This window comes from Lithobates pipiens, unplaced genomic scaffold, assembly GCF_037356315.1.
Source record: "Lithobates pipiens isolate NorthernLeopardFrog02 unplaced genomic scaffold, aLitPip1_a1.2 Scaffold_30, whole genome shotgun sequence".
Classification (NCBI taxonomy): Eukaryota; Metazoa; Chordata; class Amphibia; order Anura; family Ranidae; genus Lithobates; species Lithobates pipiens.
In genome coordinates, this window is record NW_027507791.1 from 74,194,595 (window position 1) to 74,205,777 (window position 11,183).

Genomic DNA, 11,183 nt, shown 5'->3' on the forward strand with positions numbered 1-11,183 from the left:
AATGCCGCCGAGCTCCGTTCCCTGCGACGTTACGGCGCACAGGAGCGGAGAACGGCGGCAAATTCAAAAAAGTAAAAATACACAAAACACACACAGCACTGTAATCTTACAGATTACAGTGCTGTATTCAAAAATACACACCCCTTTGTCCCTAGTGGTCTGTGCAAGGCCCTGCATGCACTTTTATATTATAAATACTGTTTTTTCTGCCTGGAACTTGGAGATTGTCCATAGCAACCAAAAAGTGTCCCTTTTTCAGTGTTTTTGGATTTGATTACATTATTGAATAATTTTTAGTATTCTTTATTATATTATAAACGTTATCATACCCGGGATGTCTGCTAGACTCTGGTTTGAACAGATTTAAGAGAGTTATTCCTAAGAATTACAGGACTACAAAATAAAACGCCAGATTCCCATGCAAAATAATTGTACCGCTTTCAGCACCTAAAACCGGACTGAATCATACCGCCAGGGAGGTTAATGCACACAAGATCTTATGCCCCTCTGAAATCAAGCTTTGTGAAAAGCTTCATTGCTCCCTTGAAGCAAGCAAATAACTCTGTAATCTGCGCAATCTCTCCTTCCTCCTAAAGGTTCTCTCATCTGCAGAAAGACGCGTGAAACCCAAGTGCATGGGTTCGCCTTCACTGACCGACTCGGTACCAGGAGGCATGGGAGGTGAGGGAGGCAAGGGTGGGACTGCAAAGCTCAGAGACAAATGTACAGGAGGCTTCCACAATTGCTCCTTAAAAGAGAGTCTGGAGTCAATGAGAATGGCAAACATGATCAATTTCTCCAGCTCAGTGGGTATATCTCGGGCTGCTATCTGATCCTTAATAGTATCCGAGAGATCATGAGAAAAAGCAGCCATGAGGGCCTCATTGTTGCCAGAGTACGGAATTCAATGGCGTAATCGGCAACAGTTCTCATACTCTGTTTGATGGACATGAAGCACTTGGCAGCAAAAGTGGAGCATGGGGGAATGTCAAATACCCATTTAAAAGAAGCCACAAAGGGTACCTCAAGACAACAGTGGACTGGATCACCTCCAAATTGCTGGGGAAGAGGAACAGAAACCAGACATACCTCTTATAGAGGTAAAACTCGACGAGGGTCTGCACAGAGACTGGAGTAGCAGCATGGGTGGCCTGCAACACAGGTTGTACCGGAGCAGCCACGGTGGGAGATTCCAGGTGAGCCGTGCGACTCAGGAGCATTTGTAACGCCATGGCAAACTGATCCATACGGAGATCCTGCTCATCCCATCTGGAAAAAAATATTACCAACAAGTGGATTGACTGCATCTTCTGAATTCATGGCCTTCGCCTACTGTCAGAAACCATGAATCAGACTGAGACAAAAGTACAGTTAAATCACACTTGTTTAATAATAAAAAAAAAGCTAAACAGAGTAAACGTAGTCAAAACATTGCCAGAGTTCAGGAACCAGAATGGACAGTCAGACAGGACAAAATGTCAGGGGGCCAGAGATGAGCTTAGTAGAACAGCAAGCAGGATCTGGAGCCAGAAGGAATGTCAGCCAAGCAAGCCTTTACCAGGAACACAGGAGAGCATCTCTAGAGATGTGACCAAGGCGAAGGCAGAGATCATCTGGACTGGACAGCTTAAGTAGGCAGGACTGACGAGCAGGATATCATTAACAGGTGAGTCACTGTGGAGAGATAGGAGCTGGCAATTAGCCAACAGCTGAGTGGCCAGCTCAGAGAAGGAAGGGCTAGGCCCAGCCCTGGCAGGATGACTGTATTGAAAAACATGAACATATTGTTTAAAGGTAAGAAATTACCTATACAAATACAGCAGGTAAAATAATTATTGAACACGTCACCATTTTTCTAGGTAAATATATTTCTAAAGGTGCTATTGACATGAAATTTTTTCACCCAATGTCAGTAACAACCCATGCCACGCATACATACAAAGAAACCAAAACAAATACGTTTAGAAATTAAGTTATGTGTAATAAAATGGAATGACACAGGGAAAAAGTATTGGACACATTAAGAAAGAAAGGTGCAAAATGCATGGAAAGCAAAGACACCAGCTGAAATCTATCAGTATTTAGAAAGCAATCCTATCCCTTGTCAGTAAAAATAAAAATTAGCTGGTTCAGTCTCAATTGATGGCCTATAAAAAGGTGTCTCATTACCAAGGTAACACTCCCAATTCACATGTTCCTGCACCAACGGCTATATCTTAACCACCTTCAGACCGGACCATTTTGCTGATAAATGACCAGAGGTCTTTTTACAATTTGGCACTGCGCTGCTTTAACTGGTAATTGCGCGGTCATGCAATGTTGTACCCAAACAAAATTTGCGTCCTTTTCTTCCCACAAATAGAGCTTTCTTTTGATGGTATTTGATTGCCTCTGCGATTTTTATTTTTTGCGATATAAACGTAAAAAGACCGCAAATTTTGAAAAAAAATGATATTTTCTACTTTTTGTTATTAGAAAAATCCAATAATCTCAATTTTAGTCATACATTTAGGCCAAAATGTATTCAGCCACATGTCTTTGGTAAAAAAATAAGTCAATAATTGTATATTTATTGGTTTGCGCAAAAGTTGTCACATCTACAAACTAAGGTACGTTTTCTGGAATTTACGCAGCTTTTAGTTTACGACTGCCTATCTCATTTCTTGAGGTGCTAAAATGGCAGGGCAGTACAAAACCCCCCCAAATGACCCCATTTTGGAAAGTAGACACCCTAAGGAAATTGATAAGTGGCATGTTGAGCCCATTGAATATGCCTCAAGCGATTGAATAATGACAAAAAATTTTTTTTTTTACACAAAGTTGTCACTTAATGATATATTGCTCACACATGCTATGGGCATATGTGAAATGACACCCCAAAATAAATTCTGCTGCTTCTCCTGAGTACGGGGATACCACATATGTGGGACTTTTTGGGAGCCTAGCCGCGTACGGGGCCCCGAAAACCAAGCACCGCCTTCAGGCTTTCTAAGGGCGTAAATTTTTGATTTCACTTCTCACTACCTATTACAGTTTTGAAGGCCATAAAATGCCAAGATGGCACAAAACCCCCACAAATGACCCCATTTTAGAAAGTAGACACCCCAAGCTATTTGCTGAGAGGCATTTTGAGTCCATGGAATATTTTATATTTTGCCACAAGTTGCGGGAAAATTACAAACTTTAATTTTTTTTTATTTTTCTTTCACAAAGTTGTCACTAAATGATATATTGCTCACACATGCTATGGGCATATGTGAAATGACACCCCAAAATAAATTCTGCTGCTTCTCCTGAGTACGGGGATACCACATATGTGGGACTTTTTGGGAGCCTAGCTGCGTACGGGGCCCCGAAAACCAAGAACCGCCTTCAGGTTTTCTAAGGGCGTAAATATTTGACTTCACTCCTCACTACCTATTACAGTTTTGAAGGCCATAAAATGCCAAGATGGCACAAAACCCCCACAAATGACCCCATTTTAGAAAGTAGACACCCCAAGCTATTTGCTGAGAGGCATGTTGAGTCCATGGAATATTTTATATTTTGCCACAAGTTGCGGGAAAATTACAAACTTTTTTATTTTTTATTTTTTTTTCACAAAGTTGTCACTAAATGATATATTGCTCACGCATGCCATGGGCATATGTGAAATGACACCCCAAAATAAATTCTGCTGCTTCTCCTGAGTACGGGGATACCACATATGTGGGACTTTTTGGGAGCCTAGCCGCGTACGGGGCCCCGAAACCAAGCACCGCCTTCAGGCTTTCTAAGGGCGTTACAGTTTTGAAGGCCATAAAATGCCAAGATGGCACAAACCCCCCCCAAATGACCCCATTTTGGAAAGTAGACACCCCTAAATTTAGGGGTACACTAGTGAGACTAGGTAATAAATGGCGGGTGCCCTGAAACTATAAAAAAATAACTAACCAACCAGCGTCACCTGTAACAGTTATATGGTGATCACTGGTGAAAGGGTTAACTAGGGGGCAATCAGGGGGCTTTATGCGGTAGTATATGGGGGTCCCTGGCGCTATAAAAAGCTGCGGCGAACCTAAATACCTACCTGCCTAACTAGCGTCACCTGTGACACTAATACAGCGATCAGAAAAACTATCGCTTATTAGGCTGGGTTCACACTGGAGCGATGCGGGAACGCCATGAATCCGCGGCGGGTTCCCGCATCGCATGCCTCCCGGCGGCAGTTCACACTGCCCTATGCGAACTGCTGGGAGTGTCAGTGAAATGTTAATGACACCCCCAGATCAGTTCGCATATCGCAGTGCGATCTGCAAACTCGGATCGCATGGTGTGAACACCCATGCGATCCGATTCTGCTGCGGGCCAAAAAAAGGGTCCCGTGCGAATTTGCGGCGGGTGCGGCGGGTGCGACACGAATTCAGCCATACTATCTGTATGGCTGAACTCGAATCGCACAGAGATCGGATGTGATTTGCACTGCAGTGCGGTGCGAATCACATTCGTTCTCATAAACCGCTGCAATGTGAACCCAGCCTTAGTGACACTGGCGACGGGGGGTGATCACGGGGTTAAACCTTTATTGGGGGGTTAGGGGGGCACATTAGAACTAAAGGGGGCTAACCCTAACTGCCCTAACAGTTATTACAGTCACAAATGACACCAATGCAAAAAAAAAAAAAAAGCAATTGGTGTCACTGTGACTGGGGGGGCAGGGGTAATTGGGGGGTGATCGGGGGGTAAAGGGGGGGTGTGAGTGTGCCTGGCATGTTCTACTGTATGTGTGGTGTGTTGGTGCAATTCACCGAACCTCTCTCCTCGGTGCCGGAACGAAAAATACCGACACGGAGGAGAGAATACATCACTTCCTCTCCTGTGTTTACATTACAGGAGAGGAAATGATGTCACGGGACATTTTCATTCGTCGGGAGCGATCGCGAGGGGGTGGCCATGAATGAATGGCCGTCCCCTCATCCGGGATCGCTCCCGAACGAATACCGACCGCCGCAGGCACCGGGCGGGGGCCCGATCGGGCCCCCGACCGGCGGGCAGGCAAGGACGTACATGTAAGCCCTTATGCCTGCCCGTGCCATTCTGTCGACGTACATCGTCGTGCGGCGGTCGGGAAGTGGTTAAATTGGGTGCTGAAATGACCAACAGCTGGAACCGTCTGCAATCATGAGAAGAAAGTGTCACCAGCATACTAGGATCTCCAAAACTGGGTCCAAAACTTTAATCACATAGCATCAAAAAATGATTTGGTCACATGCCTGATGAAGGGGCCTTGTGTGGCTTCGAAACATCGCTTTTATTTATTGATACTATGTGATTAAAGTTTTGGACCCAGTTTTGGAGATCCTGGTGTGCTGCTGACACTTTCTTCTCACCATTAACAAGATGTCACACACAAAACATCTCATGATGGGTAAAAGCAAAGAGCTCTCTGAAGACCTTCCCGACCTTATTCCTGCATTTTGTACCTCTCTTTCTTCATGTGTTCAATACTTTTTCTGTACCTCTCTTTCTTCATGTGTTCAATACTTTTTCCCTATGTCATTCCATTTTATTACATATAACTTAATTTCTGAATTTATTTGTTTCAGAACTTATTGGTTTCTTTGTATGTATGGATTGCGTGGGTTGTTACCGACATGTGGTAACCATTTCATGTCAATAGCCCCTTTAGAAATATATTTACCTAGAAAAATGGAAACATGTTCAATACTTATTTTATGCTTATATAGCTCTCTATTTTGTGTGAAATCTGGGGATAAATGTATCATCTTTTACCTTATTAATGATTCTGATGAGGGTACGGGTGAAGTACATTTTTTTTCTTTACATTCCGTGTCTTTTGTAGACGGACTTTGTTTGTAGCTTTGTATTGAATTTTTAGTTATTTTTGAAAACTCAATAAAATAGAATTTAAAAAAAAAATCACTTTTATATAGATTGATCCTGTTTTCAAATGTACAATACTAAAAGTGTTTTTAACAAGAAATCCGTTTTTGTTTTGTTGCACTGTATAATTATTGCTTTTTAACAAAAATAAGAGAAATCATTTTAAAAATGCCCTAAAATTAATGTACTGAAAGGAGGAATAGTAAAGGGTTGATGAAAAGGCAGTCAAAAATGGATTTGTCATAAATATTTCATATTGTTTTTATATTGCCCATTCATAAAATAAACTACTTAATCTTAATTGCCACCAGATGTTGCTGAACTTCTGGATTCTGCTTTAGGCTTCAAACTCCTTTGTTCCTGTTGTTGCAGTACTAATAGTCCTAGCATGCTCCGACATCTAATGAAACTTTTAGCATACAGCAAGTTGCCTGTGTCTGCTTTAGCTGTCTCAGAGTTCTACAGGAGCTCTGACAGCACAGCTGGAGCACTAGATTGTGTCAATCATTGTTCTCAAAACTCAGTTTAATGAATAGCACACTATTTCTATGAAGGGTTACATATACTGGAAGGAAGCCATAACTCAGTGCCTTCACTGACTTTGCAAATGGCAGTCTGCCATAAAAATGGATGACAGATGCCTGGGAACAAATCACATGTCTCCTGTTTTACATAAAGGCTCATGAGCCACAAAAGTATAGTGATACCCAGTATTACATGGCAGATTTTCATAACTGCTAAATGTGCCAGCCTTAACTATTTTCCAACACTCCAACAAATTTATGATTAAACAGTGAATTAATTAAAACTGTTCATTCTATCCTTGATACTCATTAAGTAATCAAAGTGTGAATCTGCATTCTTTTCTTTTGAACTGTGCTCTGAAAATTCTTTATGCATTGCACATTAATAGCAATAATTTTAAAACACAATTATCATCTGAGCCACAAATATAATTATGGGAATTGGCATTTAACCAGAAAACATTAATTAAATAAACTTCAACACCTTGCACAGTTGGGCATAGGAGTTTTATTTCAGTTAGCAAAACAGTGGGGGTTATTTACCAAAGGCAAATCCACTTTGCATTACAAGTGCACACCAAGTGCACTTGAAAGTGTAGTCGCTGTAGATCTGAGGGGGACATGCAAGGAAAATAAAAAACAGCATTTTAGATTGCACATGATTGGATAATAAAATCAGCAGTGCTTCCCCTCATTTCAGATCTTCCCCTCAGATCTACAGCGACTGCACTTCCAAGTGCACTTGCAGTGCACTTGTAGTGCAAAGTGGATTTGTTTTTAGTAAATAACCCCCAGTGAGTGTTCCATAAAGAAGAATTTACTATAAATCTATGTGATCTATCACTTCTTAGACCAGTGGTACTATATACGCTGTGTAAATTTCCCAGAATGTATGCTATCTATTGCCTTATGCTGGTGTAAAGGGCACTGTTTTATGATCGGAATGGAAGAGCAAAATACATAAGTGGCATTTCTTATCTACTAAAAATCTGTTTGGCTGACATACTCATTGTTTGATTTTAGCACTTTCTGGACCACCAAGATGAAACAAGCATATAATAATACTTTTCACTTTACTCATTGCATACATATTTCAGGTCAGTAACTAAGAAAGTGATGATCAGCATGACAGCCAGGCAAACATTGTAACTATACAGGGCTATGAGAATTAGCTAGAGAATAACAATCACACACATATAGGTTGAATGGATCTCTGTTTTTTTGTTTTGTTTTTATAAACTATGTAACTAGCAGTTTAAGAAGAATCTCAGTAATGACTGTCTACATACTTCTTTCATGACAGGTTTCCTTAAAACATGTCAGATAAGGGAATTAAATGCCCAAGAATGCAATCGCTGTGCCATTGTTCTAGAATTTTGAAATGTGTTTGTCAATTCTCTGGAACCCAAAATATAAATCACTATTACCATAAATGTCATCACTGGACCTCCAAAAAGCAGATTTCACTTTTGCTCACTAAGCAAAATGTGTCTAGCATCCCAGCAAGTTTATAATTTATTGTTTGCAAAGCATATGGTTGAGATAACTTTATATAACATACTCCCCCAGCCCCCCACCCACATACATGCACAAAAATAAAGATAAAAAAGCCCCCAAAAAACATTACACCTACAAAGCACCTTATACCATTATAATGTTAACACATTATCACTGACTGCTCTTAAATAGTACTTACTGAGTAGCAAATTATTTTTTACTGCATACAAATTGGCACATTTTAGCAAGAAGAGTGTTATGCATGAAGCTCTTAGGCTTAAAAAAAAAAAAAAAAAAAAAAAAGCAAAAACACGCACAAAAATATGTAGAAATAAGACAGCACAGGGTACAAAGTTTTCATTCACATTCTAAAGTTTTGATGCAGTTAGCCAAACAGCAAACACACAAAAAAATACTTTTAAGTTGGGTAAAGCCAATGAGCCATATGTATTAACAACAACATAAACAAGTTTAGATGAGATGAGATATATTGTATGACAGAAAAATCCTAAACACCTAAGTTATAAAAAGTCATGCAAAATAAAATAATAATAATAATAATATTGTTATTATTATCATCAACATATAAAATATGTGAATAAAGTGCAGTTAAAAGTTTTTTTTCCAGGTAAAAGCTATAATTAATTATGGTTATTAGGCAGAGATTATAAAGCGGAGAGTTTTAAAAAATGCTGACATCACCATGTATTTTTTTTCTAAGGTAGGCTCTCCTGATGTTATCAAGCTGTGGGCACAATCATCTCCCACACACTAATTTGTATTTGTTTCCACTGTTTTAGAATGTGGATCCTGGTGTGCCAAATACAACAGCAGTTCAATCTTTTAGATAAATAGCATGATAGAAGAATGTCACATCCCCCAAGAGGAATGCAGCTCTTACGTATCTATATCATCCTTGTTACTATTCAGCTCATTTCTAGTTCCATTGCTACTGTTTATAGAAATGCATTTAAATAAACCTAGTAGTAAGAGCATGCAATTAACTTAGTCTAGGAATGTGATGGTTTGCAAGAGCAAAAGACAGATAATAGTAGTCATGCCTGAAGAATTTTAACACCTCCTGAAAGGAAAAAGCATGCTTCATACTCTGCACACAATATATTCATTTATACGTGCACTGCCTACTTCATGTATATCATGCTTAAATATAGTTTCAGATAATCAAATAATATAATTATCCTGCAAATGTTGCAGTGAATCTTACGTTTCTGACTGGAGTAGCCTGGGTAATACCCATAGTAGCCAGTGATTCTAAGGATCCTGTCCTCTATGGTGGCCACACCGTTGGGAGCTGCTTTGACATCCATAAAGAAGGCTGCTTGGGATGGCAATACTAGAAAGAAGGAGTTGTTCTTGAGTCTGTTCTAGTCTTGGATACTATGGATAGATGGCTCTGTCCCAGGTATTGATTCTGATTGCTACTGTCCCAGCTTGTGAATTGTTCCTGCCTCAGGTGCTGGATCTGATTGCTGCGGTCCTAGGTGCCAAGTCCTATTGTTCCTGTCCTAGGTCCTGAATCTTATTGTTCTTGTCCCAGGTACTGAATTCTATTGTCACTGTCCCAATTCCTGAATCTGATTGCTACTTCCCCAGGTGTCAGTTCCTATTGCTCCTGTCCAGGTGCTGAAGGGGATTGCTGCTGTCCCAGGTACTGAATCCTATAGTTTCTGTACTGGAATCTGACTTATATTGCTGCTATCCCAATTCCTAACTCTGATTGCTACTGTCCCAGGTGCTAAAACTGAATATTACTGTCCCAGATGCTGAATCTGATTATTCCTGTCCCAGGTGCTGAATATCATTGTTCCTATTCCAGATGCTGAATCTGATTGTTGCTGTCTCAAGTGCTAAATGGCATAGCTGCTGTCCCAGGTTCTGAATCGAATGGTTCCTGTACTAGGGGCTGAATCCTGATTACTGCTGCCCCAGGTGTCAGTTCCTCTTGTTCCTGTACAGGCTGAATGTGATTGCAGTTGTCCGATTGTTCCTGCACCAGAAACTTTATTATTTTGTTGCTTTCCCAATTCCTAACTCTGATTGCTACTGACCCAGGTGCTGAATGGGATAGCTGCTGTCCCAGGGTGCTGAATCTGATTGTTCCTGTCCCAGGTTCTGAATCGGATTGTTCCTGTCCCAGGTTCTGAATCTGATTGTTCCTGTCCCAGGTTCTGAATCGGATTGTTCCTGTCCCAGGTTCTGAATCGGATTGTTCCTGTCCCTGGTTCTGAATCGGATTGTTCCTGTCCCAGGTTCTGAATCGGATTGTTCCTGTCCCAGGTTCTGAATCGGATTGTTCCTGTCCCAGGTTCTGAATCGGATTGTTCCTGTCCCTGGTTCTGAATCGGATTGTTCCTGTCCCAGGTGCTGATTAGGAGCCTGCAGGGAAGAAGCCAGCATGCAGTATGGGGTTAGGTCAATGATGTGAGCCTCTCTAGTCACATGCTGCTGCTTCCTAGCAGGGAAAGATATATCGGCATTAGGATCTCATTGAAAGTCCCGCTCAGCACTAGGGATAGGCGCTTGCCGCTGTCCGCAGTGCTGAATCCTATGGTCGCTGTCCGTGGTGCTGAATCCTATAGTTGCTGTCCGCGGTGCTGAATCCTATGGTCGCTGTCCGCGGTGCTGAATCCTATAGTTGCTGTCCGCGGTGCTGAATCCTATTGCCGCTGTCCGTGGTGCTGAACCCTATTGTCGCTGTCCGCTGTAGTGACTACTATCACCGCTGCCCGCGGCGCTGAACCCTATTGCCGCTGTCCCTGGTGCTGAACCCCAGAGGTGCACGCTGGCCTCCGGCAGCGCTGATTGTTCCGCACTAGGTCCCCGCACATCTGTCTGTCCAAGTTGTGCTCTTCCTCCAGCACTCCTGCCCCTTGCTCTATTAATGTCTGTAGAGCACTGAGCACATTCCTTCAGGGTCTCAGCACTACCCTTGCTGCAGCTCCGCCAGTGAACCTGTAGGACGGCTTCACATCACCGCATTAGCCACATGCGAGCCGGCCTCTGTGTCACTCAGGAGCACACAACTTCTCCTTGTAGTAGGTGAAGAGGGCTGCTAGGGGGCGCTATTGTAAAGTCCCTGAATCACAATAGGGGTGGCATGCTGTAAGCCATCTCTAACACATATCTGGGGGATTTTACTAGTTCAGCATTATTGCATCAAAGAACAAGCTAAACTTCTTATGAATTGTTACTGGTTTAAGAAATAATAAATGTCCATTATGTAGGTGGACCCAAACTATTAATGTGCTTTTGGGACCT

At 41.7% G+C, this 11,183-nt stretch overlaps 1 protein-coding gene across 5 annotated transcripts in view; it reads right to left on the reverse strand.

Moving 5' to 3' along the window:
• Nucleotides 1-10,968, reverse strand: part of SLC35F4 (solute carrier family 35 member F4) — a 395,994-nt gene extending 385,026 nt beyond the window's left edge. For 2 of the 5 annotated variants that reach the window (XM_077464444.1, XM_077464443.1), the window contains exon 1: nt 9,130-10,967. In XM_077464444.1, the coding sequence (XP_077320570.1) occupies nt 9,130-9,232 (103 nt within the window). In that variant the 5' untranslated portion in view covers nt 9,233-10,967. Of the gene's footprint in view, nt 1-9,129 lie in introns of all 5 variants that reach the window. The other 3 variants (XM_077464447.1, XM_077464446.1, XM_077464441.1) reach the window with 2 other exon arrangements.
• Nucleotides 10,969-11,183: the final 215 nt, after the last annotated feature.